The sequence below is a fragment of the Myotis yumanensis genome, unplaced genomic scaffold (assembly GCF_028538775.1).
Source record: "Myotis yumanensis isolate MYYU_CA2020_CCGP unplaced genomic scaffold, mMyoYum1.0.hap1 SCAF_8, whole genome shotgun sequence".
Taxonomy (NCBI): Eukaryota; Metazoa; Chordata; class Mammalia; order Chiroptera; family Vespertilionidae; genus Myotis; species Myotis yumanensis.
Window position 1 is genome coordinate 21,038,745 of NW_027223759.1, and position 20,887 is coordinate 21,059,631.

Genomic DNA, 20,887 nt, shown 5'->3' on the forward strand with positions numbered 1-20,887 from the left:
CTCTTAAAAGAGGAAAGTGAGTTTCAGAGAAGGTGAGTGAGCTTCCCAAGCTCATATACGAGCCTTTCCATGGGTAATAGACCTTCTCCTGTTAGACATTCCCGGGTGAGAAGACCCAGCAGGCAGTTCAGTGCCGGCTACAAGATAGCTTCCTGCTAGGTATTAGGATGTGTGCCCCTCGCTCTCCAACCTCTTCCTTTATCTTTGGGAACAAAAGGAAACCAAAAGGGGGATGGGTGAGGAGGGGAAAGGAATATTCCAATTGTACATGTTTCCTCTCCTTTCTTGAGAGAGAGGCAGAGCAGAGGGAGCCTGTGTTGATGATGCGGGAAAGCTCAGAGCATACAGACCAGGGACAGGGGTGGGTTATGTGTCCAGTGCTTAGTCAATTTCAACCTGCCACTTACACTCTGGTAGGCTCCTGGGACCTGTCTCTGGAGGACAGTGAGGGGCTAGATCAGCTCCCTCTCCTGAGCTGCGCCCGGGGAAGGCCTCTGGGCTAGCCAGCTGGGCCGTGCAACTGTTGCAAGCTGCCTTTCTCTGCTCCGAAGCCCCAGCCGCTGGTGCTGGGCCTGTCTAATGAGCTGTCAGAGGCGGCTGCAGCCCCATGTGCCTTCCTGTGTTGACTCCAATGGCTATTTTAAGCAGGGAAGATGGTGGGAAACAGGAAATGTCCCAACTACTAGAAGTTTTGCATCCTCCAAGGAGAGGAGCTGGGAACCAGATGTCTCTTGTGGGCAGCAGGAAGCAGGGGCGTGCAGGGTCGCTGTAGAGTCCTGGCTTGGCAGGCTCAGGGCAGGACCCAATAGTGACACGTTGAGAATCCAGGCAGCTGGGGCCCATTCCAGGCTGCCCAAAACATTCCCGATCTTCCTCGAATGCCTCAGGGCCCCGGGGTCCTCTGCGCACAGGCAGGTTCCAGGTCTGGATGAGAAGCTGCATATCAGCTGAGGCTTTGACCTCTGTGTCTGGATAATGAGCCCTCTCAGCGGAAGCCAAGAGGCCGAGTTCTGGTGACGAGTGAAGAATTCAGTGTGCAAACCTGCACAGGCTTCAGTGAAGCTGGCAGAAACTAGACTCCAGTGAAATGCGCTGGCCTTGGCCCATATCACATCTGGCTGCCAGATCTATTATTAGTTATGTGTACACAGTGGGGACCCAAAGATGGGAACAAAGGGCTGGCAAAAGGTTTGGGGTCCAGGTTTGGAAGGCAGAGTGTCAAGGTTATGCTAAATCACCATAACCCTCAAGATAGGGAAGCATGATCCAACAACTTCAGTGTTTTAGGAGCACTAGTTTGGGTAGTATGGGACTGGATTGGCAGCCTGGTCCTGCCATTTCTTAACTGTCTGACTCTGGACAAATGACTGAGCTCTCCAAGCCTGTTTCCTCATCTGTGGCTGTGAGGATGAAAGAGACTGCTTAGCTCAGAGCCTGGCGCACAGCATGTGCTCAACAAGTGGGAGTGGCTCTGGTAATCATAACAATAACACTGTCACTATTATTATTTTCACCATCCTCATCAGCAGCAGCAGCTTCATCCCTGCCCCCACAGTCACCACAACCATAGCACAATTCCTTTGAGGACACCTCCAAATCGCATTAAACAGATAAGGCAACTGAGGCCCACCGCCGGTGATCCACCCACGGTTGTCTGCCAGGAGGATGCCAGAACAGAGAGCAGTTCAGATACCCCAACTGGTGGACTTAACCTGTCAGCAGGAGACGCAGAGGTGAAGGAGAGGCCCACCTGGCATGGAGTACTTGGAGAAGTCAGGCAGAGTGTGCGAGAAGGAGACAGTGCTGCCCCCACTGGGACTGGACATGCCACTGGCGACAGGCGAGGACGACACCTTCCCATTGATGGTGGCATAGTTGGGGAGGCTGCCCACTCGGTCTCCCATGGACATCCTCCACTTCTCTGGCAAGGCCGGTGTTGGACTCCCTTGCCGGAAGGCTGCCGAATCTGGCGAAGGGGAGGTGGCGGGGCTGCTCAGGCCCGGGTAGTAGGCAGGAGACACAGGGAAGGAGGGCGTGGAAGGAGCCTGGTAACCAGAGGCACTGCTCTGCCGGGACAGCGTGGGTCTCCGGTCCTCAGGGGTGGAGTAGCCGCCATAGGCCACGTGCCGATCTAAGCTGGGGCTGCCAGGAACCACGGATCCAGATGCTCCGAGATGACGGCCGAGGATGGGGCTTCCGGGGCTGGATATTGTGTTGCCATGGAGATTGGAGGCCAAGTTGCCCTGGTGGGCTCCAGGATGCCGGCCCAGGCTGGGGCTCCCTGGAGTGGTGGCCACATTACCAGGGAGGCCTGAGGCCTGGTGGGCCCCCGGCTGCTGGCCGCGGCTGGGGCTCCCTGGAGTGACAGCCACACTGCCATGGAGGCCTGAGGCCTGGTGGGCCCCAGGGTGCCGGCCCAGGCTGGGGCTTCCTGGAGTGGTCACTGCACTGCTCTGGGGGCTGGAAACCACATTACCATGGAAACCAGTTGCCGGCGGGCCCATCACCTGGCGATGGCTCAAACTGGGGCTGCTGGGGGCAGCCATGCCAGGGTTGACAGCTCGGCGGCCAAAGCCGGGACTGGAGGGAGTGTTGGTGCCCACTGTCCTGTGGCGTGCTTGAGGGCTCCCAGGGACCGCGTGGACACCAGCCGCATTGAACTGAGGCCGGGCCTGGCTTTCTGGGGAGCTGAACTGCTGAAGTGAGTAGTCGGGGCTGCTGTAGCTGCTGCCCACGGTTGGAAGAGGAGAAGAACTCTGGTAGCTTCTCTGAGCCGAAGGGCTGGGCTGGCCCAGGCTGCCAGAGCGGAAGCCAGAATCCAGCAGAGGCTGGGTGGGTGTCCGGGGGCCCTGGTCACTGCTCTCCCCCGATGGGAAACTCCCCACCGAAGTGCTAGAGAGAGAAAGAGCGGATTGAGATGTCAGCAAATGTACTTAATGAAGAACAGGTTTCAGTGAGCAGACTTCCCTCCCACCACTAGCACCAGCAGTGAGCTCCACTTGCACGCATGGGAATGTCAAGGCTTTTACATCACCCTATGGCACCATCAGAAGAAACTGAGGCTCAGATAGGTTAAGCAATTGGCTCATGATCACACGGCTCATAAAAGACCAGGGTTTCGAGTCAGCTGTGTCTGATTCCAAAGCACATGTTTTCCCCACTGTACTACTCTGGCTCCTGAACCAAAGTCAAAGCGAGGAGCTCTCTTCCATCGAAACTGAAGGTGACTGAGTCTAATGAACAAAAATAAACTAACAAAATAGAAACAGACTTCTAGATAGAGAACAGACTGACAGCTGTCAGAGGGGAGGGGTGGAGCGGGGCTGGGTGAAAAAGGTGAAGGGATTAAACCAAGGGGGAAAAACTCATAGACACAGACAACAGTTTGAGGATTACCAGAGAGAAAGGGGGATGGGAGGAGGTAGAAGAGGGTAAAGGAATGCATGGTGAAGGAAGGACACAATACAACATACAGATGATGAATTATAGAATTGTATACCTGAAACCTATATAATTTTATTAACCAATGTCACCCCAATAAATACAATGAAATCAAAATAAAAAAAAACTGTAGGTGACTCCTTGTCAACTCCATATCACAGAAACTGAACACTGGAGAGGGGGCCAAACCACCGGGACCCCGTTCCCACTGGAAATGTCCCACCCTGATTCGGTCTCCCCAGGTGTGCCATCATTACCTGCAAATGTTGTGGGTGTCAGAATTGTGCTTTCATTCCTGGGTAGCTCCAAAAACCAAAGATAAGGAAGTCTCATCGAGGGAGATTGCAGCTCATTATAAGGTCTGCTCTCCAGCCATTGGATCTGGCCAGTAACGGAGCAAGCTGCCTTGCACAGTAATGAGACTCCCATCACTAGGAGCATTTAAGCAAAGGCTAACTAACCTCTTGACCTGACTGTTGTGAAGGGAATATCTTCCATTGGAAGGTTAGATTAGGAGAGCTCAGAGGTCGAACCCAATTCTAAAACTGATAAAATTCCGTTTGGAGGAGAGTGTGCCTAGGGGAACGGCCACAATCAAAGGTTCTCCTCTGAAGTTAAGTACAAGACCAAAGGGAAATATAACGCAATGGCCTCTGAGTTGGGAAACTTGGATTCTGCTGTTCAAGTTTTCCCATCTGAAAAAAATAAGGGGGTTGGGTGAGATGACCCTGATTCTTTCCAGATACAAACTTCCATCCCTCGATGACATGGCAGGAGAGACAAAGGTTGGCAGGGACCTCGCCTGAGCAGCAGCTGCAGGGTGGTGGCAGGCAGGCTCTGCACCAGGAGGCCCAGGGGGAGGAGGAAGCCCTTAAGAAGACGATGGGCCAAAGCCTGGAGCTGGCGACTGGGAGGATTCGCCAGGCAGCCAGCCCACTGTGAACCGGTCGGATAAGCTCAGGTCTCCTGGGTGATGTGAGGTGGGGGGGCAGGCAAGAGCCAAGGGCCGGGTGAAGTCAGGGGTCAGACCAGGACAAAGTCTACCTCCCATCGCAGAAGGGGCCAGACTGGAAGAAAGAAGCAGAGACCCAAGCTCTGCCTCCCAATGTGGCCACCTCAGAATCTTCCCTCCCAGCTTCTGGAAGGAATAACCTGTATTCTGAGGCGGGGAGGATGTGTCAGGCTGAGTGGGACAGGAGTTTTGGAAGATCAATCCCGGGGGGGAAACGCTAGCTTCCTGAGCCCCGAAAAGAGCCAAGATCACAGCCGGAGTCATGTGAGTGGCTGAGGTGAGGAAGACGCCCCCTTCCTTTCAAAGAAGGCCATACCTCTGCCCAAGGCAGACCGCCCGAGAAATGGAGCCGTCTGCCCCAGCAGGAGACTGGAGAGGCAAGGTGGACTGAGGGTGGGGCATGCTGGGCTCGAGGGTTCAGAATGCTTAGAATTCTAAGAATTCTGGCTGTGCCGTCCTTCTAGAAAAGCCCTCTCCCTCCCGCCTCACCTTTTAACACCATGCTCATCCAGCCCCAGAAATCCTCCCTGCACCCCTAGTCAGGAGTCACGGCCCCCTGCTCTGGGCTCTGAGAACTTTACTTATGCGCCTGCTTTGGGCACATCTGATTGATGGGCACCGTACCCAGGTCTAGCCGGGAGGCAGAGACGTGGGCTCCCAACCAGAGGCCTTGGGTCTGAATCCTATTTCTGCTACTGCTGAGCTGCAGGACTGTGAGCAAGCTACTTCACCGCTCTGTGCCTCAGTTTCCTCGTCTGGAAAGTGGGAGTGATAATAGTACTTACCTCATAGGATCGCTGTGAAGATTAAATGAAATAGCCACAGGACACATTTAGCCAAGTGCCTGGCCATAGGAAGCATGCTCTACCTAGCGATTGCTGCTGCTGGGTTTTAACCTTGGGGGAGCGACCCCGCCTGGTTCACCTTCATACCCCCATCCCTTCCAGCACAGTTCTGGGTGGTGGGATTGAGCTCAGCCTGGGGATTATAGCTGCCCACGGATGTGGCACTCGGGGGATGCTCTCTCAAGGTGCCCTGAGGAGCTGGTTTCCCAGGGACAGCATCTGGATGTTATTTCTGCCTGTCCACACCCTGAGCAGACCCAAGAGGCCTACCCATGCTGGCCCAGGCCTGGATTCTCACCCCCCACATGCTCCTCCTCCCCACTTACCTGTCAGCGCTGAGGATGGGGCTGCTGGTGGAGAGGGGGCTAGGGGAGACAAAGGAGCCGCCCAGGGTCCCGTTCCTCAGGGGTGTGTCGTGGCCATAGGCCTGGGCAGCTGGGGCGCTAAAGCTCTTGGGCTCAGGGTCCTGAGATCGGGGCCCAGCCTCTGCCGTCCGCACCACCGACTCGACGTAGCTCCGGGGCTCTGGAAGCAGCAAGGAGACAGAGACTGAGCACAGATCCATAGGGTGCCATGGGGACCCCATCCAAATTGCCAGGGTGCCCACCTCTCCAGAGTCCAGCCTTGGGGTCAGCCAAGCACACAAAGGGCACTTCTAGGGCTCCTGCCGGCCCATGCCCACCCCTCTTCTGCATCTTGGAGAAGTTGTGGGAGCCCCACAGAACCTTTCCATGGCCTTGCTCAGACCTCCCAGGAAAGGGACCCCAGCTCTTCCTCCTAATGTGGCCACCTCAGAATCTTCCCTCCCAGAGCCAGGATGTCCATCCACAGCTGGCATCCCTCTCAGCTGCTTCTTTTCTTTCACGACTCTGCCCTCAGCTCCCAGGCCCTTCTAGGTACTCCAGGCACCGTTGGAGTCTGGGATCTCTGTGGACCTAGAGCTCCAGCCGGCCTTGCCCCTATCTGGACAGCACCAGGGCTTACACAGGCTTCACCCCACACCCAGGATCCCGAGATGGGCTTGCTGTCCTAGCAGCAGGCCTGCGCCGGTGAGTCATGCCCAGCCCCTTCATGCCAAGCACACCCAGCCTCCTGCCTGACACACTTCACATTCCTCCCGAGGCTGACACCATCATCCTCGCCTGGTGTTCAGAATATCCTAAGAGGAAGTGGGTGGAGGGACAGGGGCCAGAAAGGTCATCTCACAAATGAGGACCCTGAGGCCTGGAGAGTGAAATGTCGGGAGGCCTGGCCAGGGCTCGTCCAACTCCCCCCTCTGAGGCCAGCCCCAAACTAACTCGATATTAAGCAGGGAGAAGCAGCAGGACGCCCTGGGCTTCTCCAGGGACCTGATGAGGGATGGATGACATCCTCCACCTCCAAACCTGGCACAGGGTCCCATCTCCCTCAGGAGGGACGTGACTGAGCACAGACCCACCCTCTGCCTACAGTGCTGGCATCTGCTGAAACTAGCCCAAGGAACCAAAGAACCCGTGCCTGCCGGCCGGCCAGGCCCCAGTGCCTTTGTGGCGAGGACTGTGCTGATCACTGAGTCAGAACAGCCCCTCCCTTGGCCCAAAGAAAACACTACTTTGGAAGGAGCCTCATCACCACGGCGTTAGGGGCTCCTGGGCGTGGCTTCTAAAGTGACCTCAAGATCTGACATTGCATCCAGGCTCAGGGTCTGGGAGCTCTGTGGGCAACTCCAGCCAGAGGCTGCCAGCGGGGCCTAGTTTTCACAGAGTTCCCTCCAACCAACAGCAGGGGCAGTGGATGGGGGTGGGGCAGGATGTCTGCAAAGGGACAGCTCGGAGCAATCTATTCCAGGTACGGGGTGCAGGGTGATGCAGCCTCAGCCACCTCGGCACTCAAAGCTAGAGTCCATGTGGGCAGAGGTCAGCAAGGCATCCTCAAGACCCTGCTCAACCAGCCCAGGCCACCCGCCCACTTCACAGAAGCCCCAGGCCACATCCATTCCCAAGGCATTGGTGCTGTGCCATCTGTGCCCAAGGCCCTACTGGAACCAGGAGATGCCACAGAGATCTTCTGACCCGGGACAGGCGCACTTTCTTATAAAGGACCTGGTAGTAAATATGTTAGGCTTGGTGGTCGGACAGCCTCTGACACAACTACTCAATTCATTATTGCAGAGTGGGAGCAGCTGTGGCAACAGCACATAAACCAATGAGCGTGTCTGAGTTGCAATAAAACTGTCTTACAAAAATAGATGGTGGACCAGATTTGACCAAGTTTTCTTACCTCTGGTCTAACCCATCTCCTCAGCCCAGAGAGGTGTAGCGATTTGTCCCAGAACACAGCCAATTAGTGGTTGTGGATACTGGCACCACGGCCTCCTGATCTCATTGGTGGCTCAGGGTGGCCTAGAGAGGGGCCACAGTCTCATGGGGCACCCAGAACTGGCTGCTACCCAGAACTCCAACCCATCACCCAGAGAAGAGTCAACTCCACAGGGCTATTCATAATGATAAAAATAGCCCTGGCTGGTGTTTCTCAGTGGTTAGAGCACTGGCCCACACACTGAAGGGTCACGGGTTCGATTTCAGGTCAACAGCATGTACCTGGGTTGCATGTTCAATCCCCACTGGGGCACATGCATGAGGCAACCAATCAATGTGTCTCTCTTACATTGATGTCTCTCTCTCTCTCTCTCTCTCTCTGTTTCTCTCTCTCTCTCTCTCTCTCTCTCTCTCTCTCTCTTCCCCCTTCTCCTTCGTCCCTTCCACTCTCTCTAAAAATTGTTGAAGAAATATCCTCCAGAGAGGATTAACAAAATAATAATAATAATAATAACAATAACAGCAAACAATATATGAAGAAAGTAGGATTTGGGGAATGTAAGTATCTTGCCCAAGTCATACAGAGGCAGTGGGAACCAGGTGGTCTGGCCCAGAGCCTGCTCTCGGGCCCACTGCACATATGGCCAGCTGAAAATTGGGGAGCTGATAATTTCAGTGTATCGTTAGCCTTGGAGGCTCTGTGTCCTGGAGTAACCCAGCTTGGCAGAAGGGGGCCTCACACCCTCCCCACCATTCCTCACTGCCTGAGGTCACTCTTTCTGAAAATTCTTCCTGAACACTTCCAGGCTCCCAAACTAACCAGGGTCCCCATAGCACTCGGCACACTTCTCTCCCACCCAGAGACGGCCGGAGGATCCATCCACCCCCTTGTGCAGTGCCTGACACCTAGCAGGCCCTAGATACGTTTCTGTCCCACAAACTAGCAGATGCATGATCTCTACCCTCCAGCCCTACCCAGACGAAGGTGCGTCATAACTAAGATCTAAGAGGCACACATTCATTTTTCTCATTCCCTGGAAGTCTTGTTGACCGCAAAGCTCAAGCTAAAACCCACATGACCTCTGAAGCGTGTGCTCTTCTCCCACCAGCAATGGCCCCCGGGTCTATGTAGACCTGGGTGAAGTCCCTTTGCTCAATCTCTGTTCCTCAGGAACCCAGAGCAAGAGGGACTTGAGGAAGTTATTTGATTTTCTGAGTCCATCTCAAGAACTATTCAAAACCAACCTTTTAGGCCAAAAACTCAGTTTTTCCAACTTTTCAGACGCAGATTTCTATACTGAAAATTCCTCCTTTTCCTGACTATTCCTGCCCCACCCCACACAGTACCATATACAACTTGTGGGCTCCCATTTTTCTAGTCCACTGCCTTAACCACTCAGCCACGACTACTGCATGGGCTCACTTGTTGTATGGGTGACCTGGGAGAGGCTGCTGAACCTTTCTGGGACTCTGTTTCCTCATCTGTAAAATGGGAATGAGAATACGCACCTGCCCAGCCAGGATCAAGTGACAGGAGTTCCTTCTAATTCTTTCTTGGTGACTCCAATCAGCTGTTTACACTCTGCACCACCATTGATGGCCTGTGCCCCTGCCGGGCCTGAGCCCCAGCTGGGCCTGCGCCTGCCTCCCTCCACCCTCTGCTGCTTCCCTTCTCTCCTCCAATCCTGGGGCAGCTGCACCCAGAGGCAACAGGGTTGGGCAGCAGGGGGGAGAGGTGGGGCCAGGGAGGGTGCTTCATGTAGAACATTCCAGGAGCCCAAACCCATTCCAAGTGGCTGTTGGCGGCTGAGAGCAGCTGGAGACCCAAGAGAGACTTGGCCCCACCAGGCTGGGGGACTGTCACCTCTTTACCCACACCCTAAAGTGCATTCTCTGCCTCCCAGGAGAGGCTCTTTGCCTGGACAGGAGGGCGCCTGTCCACTCCAAGTAAATGAAGACTTGTGGGTGGGGGAGAGGGAGGAAGTAAAGATACCCCCGAGTCCCAATCCAGAAGCTCAAAAGTCAGAATTTCAGACCTTTTCGATTGGGCCACATGCTACTCCTCTGAGCTCCCATTACACCCCAGACCTACCCCACTCAGCATCCCACCTGATGCTGAAATCTCACTTGTCTTTATACCCTCAGTGCCTCAGACAGGACCTGGCACATAGTAGGTGCTCAATAAGTCTGCATCCCACAGCCCGGCCCTAAAATCCCAGGTGCCACAGAACACCCAGCACCAAGGATTCAGAGCAGGAAGAATCCCAGGAGGGGACATTTCTAGACCCATGTGTCTTCCTTTATGCAAAATCGGTGCCCTCTGATCCTCTGGAGGAGCAGAACCTAACCTGAACGCCCCTTTTCCCTTTCCTCCCTGTGTCACTGAGTATATATTTCTTCCCTGTGTCACTGAGTATATATTCTGGATGTTGGCCTCACGTCTTTATCGCTAAAGGCTTTCTTCCTCTCCTTTCTTCATGAAAGAGTACCCAGTCCCCATGCCCAGTAAAGTCACTGTTTATGTTCAGAGGTTGTGCCCATGGCAACCACATGGAAAGGGACATCATCCACATGCTGATCCAATGTAGGATCTCAGCTGTGCATGACTAATGTGTGGGCCTAGACAAGTCATTTAACATCCCCAAATGTCATCTCCTCACCTGTAAAATGGGGTTCCTAGCACCTTCTTCTCAGTGCTTCTGTGATTATCAAACAAGATGTGAAGTGACCCCACATAGTCTTGTCCCTGCCTGTTGAACCCCACTCTATACCTCAGTCCCCCTAGTATCCCCTAATTCCAGCCCGCAGCTCCCCCTTGCTCTCAGCCTCACTGACTTTGTAGTTCCTACAAAAAACATGCTGTTGACTCCCACCCCAGGGCCTTTGCACATGCCCTTTGCCTCTACGTGGAATGCTCTCCTCCCATCCCAGTTCCACCAAGTTAATGTCACTCACTCTCACATCTCACTTCTTCAGCCAAGATCAGGGTCTTTGCCGTAAGGTCACATAAAACTTCATCCCTTCCCTTCAGAGCACTGACCTCGATATGTAATTCTGAGTGATCATTTAATTCTGGCTCCTGTTCATGCATATGCTCCATGAGGATTAGGAACCACTATATCCCCAAAGCCTGGCACAGGGCCTGTCCCATAGTAAGCACACAAAATATGTATTGACTAACTGAATCAATGAATGGCAGGATAAATTAATAGGAGCATTTAGCATGGTGCCTTGAACGGAGCAGAGTCCCCTGAAGTCTTTCTTTTCCCCTGGCTGAGTAATTCTGCCTCTGACCACTTGTCTCACAGGCATTTTTTTTCCCCATCAAAGTGTCAGCAGGGAAAGCAGAGCTTCAGAGGGTCAGCAAGGAATGTGCTTTCGTCTGACCGGGAGGCAGTACATGAGTCAGGAAAAATGAAACTGGCTGCCCACAGCCTAGCTCCCTGCCCGACCCACCCCACTTCTCAGGCCATGGCAGCAATTCCAACCCACACGCTGCACTCCCAGGGCGCCGTGCCTGGATGCAGGAGTAGGGCTTTGAAATGGCCACTTGACTAGGAGACAGGAGATATTTCCACTCTCAGCCCCACTGCCTCCTAACTGTGTCCTGGGGCAGATGTCCCCACCCTCCCCCACAAGCAGGACCTCAGCTCCACAGCTGTGAAATGATGGGTGCAGCAGGGCTGATCCCTAAGAACTTTCCCCTCCTAACTCTGTGGCTTAAGGACAGATGGTAGCAGGAGAGGGGGGACTGGAGGCCTTGTAGGTGAGAGTCATGCATGTGGACAATGGGCAGGTCTCAGCTCGGTATTTTAGATACTCACTCCTCTAAAAGGTCATCTCAGAGTGGAAAAGAGCCAGGGCCTGTCAGCCTCTGGGATAGTCCCCCTCAAACCTTCCCACGGGAGAGGGCTTGAGGGCCCACCAGTCTGTTGGAGTCAGCAACCACGAGGAGAGCGTGGGTGGGCATCTGAAAGACACGGACGCTGGCTCCATGTCCAAGCTTACTCTACACTCCTGTCCCAGCTTCCCTGCCTGTCGGGAACCAGCAGCCAGGAGCAAGCTGCAGTTCACCCGGCTCTGGGATCGGTTGCTGGGGTGCCTTGTTCTGCAACCTCCAGGCAGCCTGGTGTGGTTGCCCAAACTCCGGCTGAAAGTGGGCAAAACTTTATGGAATCTCCAGCCATCTTGCCTGGGGGATGGCAGATTCAGAGCAGCACAGCGCATGCCCGCTTTGGGGGTAGAGTATCAAGGCGGTAAGTGCAAAGGAAAGCAGAAGTGGGTTTAAGAAAACCAGGCCACAGGGACCTAGGGTCCCAGTGGGAAGTCAGAACATCTAACATGTCAAGCTGGAAGGTGCTTCTACACTTATCTAAGCCCCCCTGGTGGAGATGGCCTGACCACACCAGGTGCCACCAAACCACACCCAGGCCACCCAGGCTAGCACCCCCCTGTGTTTCACCTGCTGCTGAGTCATCATTTGAACTCTGTTCCTAATAACTTAAAGGCTTTAAACCAGATTGCATCCCCTTTCTGCTTCCCCATGTACAATGTGGAGTTCATCTAAATTAGGGGTTAGGCGGAGACACAGACACGCTAACGCCTTAAAACCGCCAACGTTATGTGTATGGTATCCAGATGCACAGGGGTGGGTCCATAGCTTTTCTGAAATCCCCAAAGGCATCAAAATCCCAGAAAAACAGACCTCCTATCATCTGTATTGATAAGAAACCAGGCAAGAGCTTCAAGAAGTCAACTCATGGCTCTAAGATAGTGGTTCCAAGGGGTGACTGTCCCCTTAGGGGACACTTGCAATGTTGGAGACATTTTAATTATCATGAGTAGGTGGGTGCTACTGGCATCAGGCAGAGGCCAGGGATGCTTCTAAACATCCCACAATGCACAGGGCAGCCCCACAACTAAGAATCATCCGGCCCCCAATGTCAGTAGTACGAAGGCTGAAACCCCTGTTCCGAACTCTGCATGCGGAGTACACCCAGGAAATGGAATAATGAGCCCCTGCCCTGTGTGAGTCCCCTCGCACTCCAACGGGGCTTGCTGTACCCCAGAAGGCTGACAGAAATGCCACTGGGGTGGCAGCGACAGGGGGTGTTTTGTCAGCAAGGCACCTGGGCACTGGCCGTGCCTGAACTCGAGCCACGAGCTCCTCAGTCAGGGCTCAGGTGGTTTCTGGGGGACAGCTCATCACCAGGGGGTAGGGACCAGGAGGCTGTGTGCCTGGTCCCTTGAGACGTGGTCAGCAAAGGGCTGCCCCCAGCCAGCCTGCCAGCTCTGTATGAAAAGCCATTCCCAGACCCAGACAGCGGGAAGCAGCACACAGCAAGCCAGCACTTACCTCCCGACGGCTCCATCACCTCCTGCCCCCCATCCTCCTCTGGGGAAGATGAGAAGAGAGGTGGGAGGAAAGAGAGGCAGGCGATGAAGAGGAGAGGGAGAGCAAAAGGGAGAGAAAGATCAATTAACAGAGATTACTTTTGAGAGAGAATTAGCTGAGAAAAGGGAGGTAGGAAAGCAGGGGTGAGGCTAGGGCAGCGGTGACTCTCCACAGAAGTGCCCCGAGGGGAGGGGTGAGGTCCACCCTGACAGGACCCCGGGTTCCAGGGCGCCTGGGCGTGGTGGCAAGGTGCTCGGGGCACACAGTGTAAAGACGGCCTGGCTCCCAGAAGCTGCAGGCCTGGCCCCCATGGCTCTAAGTCCAAGCCATCCCTGTCACAGCCGCTGCCCAGGGTTCTCTCAGACTGGATCTCAAGCAGGAGTGTCCTGGCCTGGTGAGAGGCCGCCCCACCCCCTCTTCTCCTGTGACTGTGTCCCTGGCCATGCAGAACCTCCTGAGTGGGAGGCTGTGACAGGCCGTGTGTCTGTGGGTCACACACACATGCCATTGCGCGCCTACCTGGCAGGATCAGTCTTCTGGTGACTAAGGAAAAGAAGCCACGTTGGCCCCAGAGTCCCAGCCCAGCCCTAACACCCAAGTCTAGGGAGCAAGTTCTGGACTCAGCGTGCTGGAAATGGCCACTGAGGGCCCAGGGCCCCCACTTTCTCCTTCCCCCACAGGAAGGAGAGGAGCGGGGAGATGTGTTGAGGAAGTGGGAGGTGTGAGCCTGGTATGAGTGTGTGTGGGCATGCCTGCATGTGTGTGCACATGTGTATGCGTACAAGAGTGTCTGAACACCAGGGCATGGGGCAGCCTGGTTTCTGGCAGAGAGCTGACCAACTCCAAAGAAACCAAAGCCAGGCCTCAAATCCCCAAGTCAGAGGACGCTGGGAGTGGTGCTGACCCCACAAGTCAATGGGCAGGAAGGCTGCAAAGGGATCTCCCCCCCTCAATCTGGGCCTCAGCATGGGCACAACCCAAGCTGCCAACTTGTTTCCAGGAAGGTCTGGATAACCCACCACCTCTGGGCCCCGCCCAGGACCACAGGGGTCCTCTGCGTCCCCACTCCTCCCTCTGGCCTCCCCACCGTCTCCCTTCGAGCCACAGCCACTCACCGCCCTTGGGATGCAACAGGATATCTGCTGGGTTGTGGGGTTTCAGGCCCAGAGCAGACAGGGGTGTCTTGGCCAGACCTGGAGGGGAGCGCACTGTTCGGGGAAAGAAGAGGGGAGGCATGGGGAGTGAGTCAGGAGGTGTCGGGGAGGGGGGCAGGAGGGAGGGTACCCATTGGTGAGGGCTCATTGGGGAGGAATGGGCCACAGGAGCGGGAACAGAGGAACCAGTCCCAGCCCAGGAGCGCACAGCTGCGGCTCCACTGCCCTTCCCTGTCTGGGTGTTTCTCTGCAGTTTGAAGGTAAACTGAGTCGGGATATGGTGTCCTTGTCCTGGCCTTGCCTCTCCACCTTGAGAAAATCCTTCCTTTCCCTAGGCCCTTAGTTTCTTCACTACAGTCCCTTTACATGCCATGGTTTAACATACATGCAGGTTTCTTTGGCTATCTCTGATTTTTCCCATATGTTATTCCCTCTTTCTCCTCCTCTGCCCCCACATATAGTCTTTCTAAGCCAGGCACTTAGATGGACTTAGAGAACAAAAGAAAATGGAGCATCCAGAGGGCACATCCTGTCATGGACAGATGGAGGAGAAGGGGTCAGTGGAACCATGCCAACCCTGAGAGCCCAGGCCAGCGGCAGCCAAAGGTCTTTGACTCGCAACCAAGCGTGCCCCTTGCACACTCAAGGCAGAATTTCTCAGCATGGGGCCCTCTATTCCCCAAAACCTCAGTGTTCTAGAACAGGGAGAAGCCCAATCTCCACAATCCTCGGGCCAGAGCACCAACTCCCTGCACTAACCTCAGGTCCCTCCCAAGCCACATGTCCAGGTCAGAAGTGTCACATAACCACAAGGTCAGAAAGGGCTGCCAGGCTTTGTCCGACCAGCCAAGGAAGAGGCCAGACTCTAAGCTGATCTACAGAGAGATTGTTACACCCAGTCACGAGATTTTTCAATGGCAGCTGCCATGTATCCTTAACACATCTCCAAGGAGAAGCAAAAAAAAAAGAGCTCTTTCTGCTATCCCGGTCATCAGGAGCCTGCAGAAAACATGAGCTCTGAGGACACGCAGCCACACAGATCCGCCAGCCAAGGCTGCCTGCCCCACACCCACAGCCTCAACAGACTAGCTGTGGCCCTCAGCTGTCCCCCAAAGCAGCTCTGGGACTCTCTCTGGCCCCATCTCCCTTCCCCAAAAGACAGTGAGACCTACAGGAAACCAACAAAAAATATAATCTCTCAAGGCAAGTAACCTATATAACTTCTGTGTGTTTGCAGGTGTGTAGGTACGTGTCTGTGAGCATAGTGAGACATCACAGAGCTCCAGTGGGTAGCCCACTCCTGCCCTCCACCTCACTTTGTCCTCAGATGCCCAAAAGATAAATACAGCAGAGGGGACAACTGTGTACAAACACACAGCCGGGCATTGGGTAGGTCTAGGCATGGTGTCTGTTGGTCCCTCCCTCTCCCTTTACACACATACACAGAAGTGTCTTGCCATAGACACTTATCAGCACATATTAATGTTTTTCAGACAATGGATTTCAATGCCCAACTTCAGAGGCCACGAAGAACCATGAAGGCTCTCCAGGCCCCAAGTGTGGGATGTTTCCCTCGTTTCCCCTCATGCATCTCCAGCTCCCTACTTGCTCATGTCCCCAGTCTGCAGGACTTGGCCCTTCTCTGAGGCGGATGAGTGGGTGGCCCTAAAGCCAGGCAAAGCTTTTGCTTCAGGGAGAATTCCTTGCATTTCTCCGCCTCTGCCCTCTCTCCCAGCCCTGTGCATGGATGAAACCTCTAACTTATTCTCCCCTCCCCCTCCAGGGCACCCAAGACTGACCAAGGGGAGAAAGAGAAAAACTGGGAGCGTGAACAAGTAGTAAAACCCAACCCAAGCTCAGCCTACAGGGCTTCCGTCCCAAACAGGAGGATGGCCAAGATCTTGGCTATTTGGACCGATAGGGAATCAGAGTAGGTGTGAAGGTGAAGGGTAAGGCCAGGGAGAGACTCCACGGAGTCATAAAAGGCCACAGAGCTGCCTCTTGAGTAGATTGCCCAGGGCTTGCACTGTCCAATATGGTCACCATGAGCCACATGGGGCTACGGAGAACTTGCAATGTGACCAGTCTGAACCGAGAGCTGTAACACACAGATTTCAAAGATTTGGTGTGAAACAGGAGCACAAAATATCTCAATATTTACCATTCCATGTTGAAATGATAATATTTTAGATCGCTGGGGTTAAATAAAATCTATTATTAAAATTCATTTCACTGGTTTCTTTTTATATTTTTTAGAGATTGAAAAATACCTCATTACTATTTTTATAGTGATTTACCTGTTGAGATGATAATATTTTGGATACTTGGGGTTAAATAAAAAAGATCATTAAATTTGATTTCCCCAGTTTCTCGATATGTTTTTTAAATGTGGCTACTTGAAATGTTTAAATAACAAACGTGGCTCGTGTTATATTTCCTTTGGACAGCATTGCTCTAGGGAGAGCCATGGCCTCCAGTCATGACGTCAGCCTCCCGCATGCCCCAGATAGCAGGCGACACAAGTTCTACTGGAGCAAGGGCCTGGTTCTGGTGTCAGCCACCAGGAGAACACAGGGCCCACCCAGCTCTCCTCCTCACACCCCTCCCCTCTCACGGGGCAAATGCATAGACAGCTTGGGCCCAGCCCAGCCCAGCCAACCCGATCCCAGAGCAACACCAGTCCCCCCTCCTCTGCCAACCCAGGCCTCTCCCGGGAACCCTGGAGCCTTCACAGCCCAGTGTTGTTCCTTCACTGCTTTCCCACAAAGTGCTTCTCCAAGCTCCTCTGCACGGTCTCTTCCACCATAAAAAGGAGCACTGTCCCACTCCTGTGCTCATCCAGCCTTCTCTTTGGGTGGAAACCTCTCTGACCTTTAGGGATTTGCCTCTTTGGTGAGTGCATCGGGGGTGCAGACTAAATGCTCCTGCCTGAAGGCCAAGGATGGGAGAGATGGGACTCAGTAAGCCTGAGCATGCGGGGCCTTTCTTTCCTTGACAGACACTGAATGACCGGCCCGGACGCACACAGAAATGGGCATTAGAAGCAAGAAGGTTAAGGGTTGTCTTACTTGTCGCAAAGAGTCACTTTAAGGGTACGGGATGTTTTCTATAGAGGATGCAAAGTCTCAACGTCTAGGAAAACTCCACACCCAGGAGCCCAGGGCCCCAATGTCAGTCAGTGGGACCCTAAGACATCGCTGCTGTCTCTGTAGATGTGGGGGTGTGGACCACAGAAAAGAAGGGAAATGGGGGTGGAAGGTGAAGTGAAATGAGCCACAGGGTGATTAGGGACAGACTGTGGCCCTGCTCAACTTTGCCAGCACCACCCACCCCAAACCTGGGGTGCTTACACAGGCAGGGGTTGAGAGGGGCCCGAGGGGACCCAAGGAAGACAGGCTTAGTGGGGAGCTCTTACCCCCACTGGGCGGTGGACTGGATGGAGTGGTTCCCTCCATCTCCTCGAAGGCCTCTTTGTAGCTGTGCAAGTGGGGCTGCAGGAGAAAAACAAGGGGAGGAAAGGGGGTACATTAGTGGCCATAACCTTGAGAAGGAGGTGTTTCCCAGTTAACCAGGCCTCAAAGCCCCTCGCCAACCCGACCCTCCACCCCTGCCAGGTGAACAGAGATCAAAGGCAGATGCTGCCCATATTCATGGCCCCTACAACTCCTTGTAGCCAAGAGAACGGAAAGTGGTTATTTTTCCAGGCCATTTGTAAGGCACAGGCGGACTTCAGGAGCACCTGCTTTGGAAATATTTCAAACAGAGCCAAAGTGAAGGGCTGGGGGCAGGGGACACGGGTCCTAGCAGAAGGCAGGAGAGAAAAGATGTCCAAAAGCCATTCATGTCCAGAATGACTCAGCCTGGATTCTATCAGACATGGACTACTCGCATCAGAACCTTCCAGAGTGCACGTTTAGAATGCAGGTTCCCCATCCCAGAGCTAACACGCTGGAACCTCTGGAGGTGGATTCGGGAATCTACATTTTAACAAACTCCCGGTGATTATTATGCACATTGAAGTTTAAGACCCAATGCCTCAAACCACTGAAATGTCTCAGCAATGCAAAGGTTTGGGCATTGAAGTTAGATCTCCAGGGAAAATCCTATACCTAGAAAGGGCTCAAAAACACTTTGTCAGACTCTATGATCTGCTTTGAAGTTTACAGACTGTGGTCGCTGTGTCACACCCAGATTCTTACCAACTGCTCAGGGAGCTCTTTAGGAGTCAAGAAGGGAACTCAATCTCAATGTTAATGGAAGACACGAGGACATAAAAGCTATTTAGGGAAGGAAATGAGCTCCAGGTTCCACATGCTGAAGCCTTGGGTGAGGATGCGGAGAGGAAAACAATTACTAGGTTACTGACAGGTCCGTGTTGCCCAGTGGACCATCATGTTGCTGGGGCATTCAGATGGGCTCTGCTACCTTCTGTGGCCCCAGCATGTGGTCTAAGGACTCACCTCTTTGGGCCGCCCTCCAGGATTGAGAGCAATTGTGAGAGCCAGCTCTGGGGACACACACTGGACTGGGGAGCGCACCCCAGGACTCCGGGGGGATGAGGGTTCTGGAGACTGGTTTTCATACTGTCCATCGCTGGCTGCCCGCCTCCGGAGAGGGGCTGGGGGCTCTGCAGGCTGCTTCTCCCGAGCCTGCACCCCTGGGAGGAATGGCAGGGCAGAGAGGGCCATGAGAATATTGTATGAGAAAGGATCGATGGGGCCTGATTCCCCCAGAGGAGACAGTGCACACTCAGGGGCCGTGCTGGAGCTGGGCCTGCCTCCCTCTGCACCTCCCCCTGCCTCCCTCTGCCCACACCCTGGGTTTCTCTGCAGGGCGGGGGACCTGCTTAAGTTGGGCTGGCCTTCACCAGGAATCTAGTCCGCACAGGGCTGGGGCCCAGAACACAAAGGACTGATACAAGAAACAGATGTCAACTCCTTCCAAGGCCTGGAGGCAGAGGGCCAGAGCTTCCAGGCAAATGAGGGAAGGTGGAGGGAGGAGAGACAGTCTCCAAGGCGACTGATCAACCAACAAGCAACATCAGGCCCATGGGGGAGAACTTTTGGAAAGAGTGCATAATGCATCATCTTGCAAATGGTGCTCCCAAGAAGGAACAAAGAAATGACTAAGTCTTGTTATAAAGTCTCCAGTCCAAACTGGCCCCTGGAATATTGCTGACCTTCTCCGGGGTTCCCCAACCTCATCCAGTGCACTTCTGAAACCTCTTACCAACTTCCTTTATGCCCGTCCTTGGCTACCCACCCCTTTCTTGCCCCCGAAATGGTCCAGGGTCCTACCCTGCCCCTCCCAGCAGAATAGCCTGCAGAGCTGGAGTCATGAGCTCCATCTGCTTTTCTGTCCTTCCTTCCATTCCTTGGGCCTGGGGATGTTGTTAACCCCACCCTCCTTCCTTCCCACTCTCTCTTCCCACAGCTGGGCTGTGGCACGGAACACATTGCCTCACCGAGCTGGCTTCAGAATCCTAGAAAACGTACCCTTCCCCCCGCCCCCCCCCCCTGGGTCCCAGAGACCAAGACTCAGGCCCCTAGTCCTGATCAGCTCGTGCCAGCTCTCAGCCCTGCCCTCACCCCCACCCAAGAGCAGGGAGGTGCTGGGACTTACCAAAGGTCACATGGGACTGAGACCCTGGCCACACCAGCCCCATGCCAGCACACCTGGGAACCCTGTCCCATGGCACACATGCACTCACACATACACGTACACACACATACTTGTACACGCACCGCACACACGCATACACTGCTGGCCCCTAGGAATGTGCCGGTGCAGCCAAACAGCAATCACCCTCCTTCTGACCGAATCATCTACCACCCAGAGTGGGGTCTGCACACCACGGGCGGCCTCCCAGCTCCCGTCTGGCACAGTCGCTGAGGCTGCCATGAGAAGCACATGCTGGGAAGCCTTCCTACTTGCCATGAATAACAGGCTGCCTGCTGCCAACTCCAGGGCCGGGCACATACACACACGCACACAGACACACTCCGACACACACACTCATACTTGCCCATAGTTAGGGGCCCCGTCTGGAGAGCCGCCGGACTGGCACACACACTTACAAATGCAGAAGGTACCCGGTGGTGTTTCGACTCTCCACGTGGAGATATTTATCGTTAGGGGGCAGCCTGCCTGCCATCTCAACTAAGAGAAAAGAGCCCAAATGGGGACTGTAATCTGGACTCACAAACTGTTTTATTTAAAGAAAACAAGCCCCTCGCTTTGAAGTGCCCTGACTTTCAGAATAGAAACTTGGGGATCACATCATCCTAACCAGGGGCCAGATGAAAGATGGGGTGCATCTCCGAAAGTCTTGAGCAGCGCACAGGGACCCCATTGCATACTAGGCCCTCACCCTCAGAGCAGCCACCTGCACCCCCCACCATGCCTGCGGGCGCCCCTACCCTCGGCTGCACTTCTCTCTCTCCCTCTGAGCCCCCTTCCCCTCAGCCTTCCTGGGCGCTTGGTTCAGAACTACTGCTGGTTTCATTCCTGGCAAAAACATTAGAGAGAAACAGACATAGCCATTGATTTTCTAATAATAATTGTGACAAAGGAGGCCCATTTGGAAAAGGCTCTTGGGGTTTGGAACTGAGTTCAGCCCCAAGGTTAACAGAAATGCATTAGGGCTGGTTTCAGTTCCGGCTGGCCCAGCCCCGCAGCCTCTTCCTGGCAGATCCCTGTGCCTTGGTGAGGAGTGGCCCGTTTCCCTGTGTAGGATCTGATGT

At 54.3% G+C, this 20,887-nt stretch overlaps 1 protein-coding gene across 13 annotated transcripts in view; it reads right to left on the reverse strand.

The window, feature by feature from the left end:
* The window catches only part of TNS1 (tensin 1), a 221,249-nt gene that overhangs the window by 14,837 nt on the left and 185,525 nt on the right, over window positions 1-20,887 (reverse strand). For 8 of the 13 annotated variants that reach the window (XM_070422097.1, XM_070422101.1, XM_070422107.1 and 5 more), the window contains 7 exons: window positions 18,605-18,801; window positions 17,560-17,635; window positions 14,106-14,198; window positions 13,510-13,533; window positions 12,952-12,990; window positions 5,625-5,823; window positions 1,751-2,892 (listed from right to left, as the gene is read on the reverse strand). In XM_070422097.1, the coding sequence (XP_070278198.1) occupies window positions 1,751-2,892; window positions 5,625-5,823; window positions 12,952-12,990; window positions 13,510-13,533; window positions 14,106-14,198; window positions 17,560-17,635; window positions 18,605-18,801 (1,770 nt within the window). The remainder of the gene's footprint in view (window positions 1-1,750; window positions 2,893-5,624; window positions 5,824-12,951; window positions 12,991-13,509; window positions 13,534-14,105; window positions 14,199-17,559; window positions 17,636-18,604; window positions 18,802-20,887) is intronic. The other 5 variants (XM_070422099.1, XM_070422103.1, XM_070422100.1 and 2 more) reach the window with 3 other exon arrangements.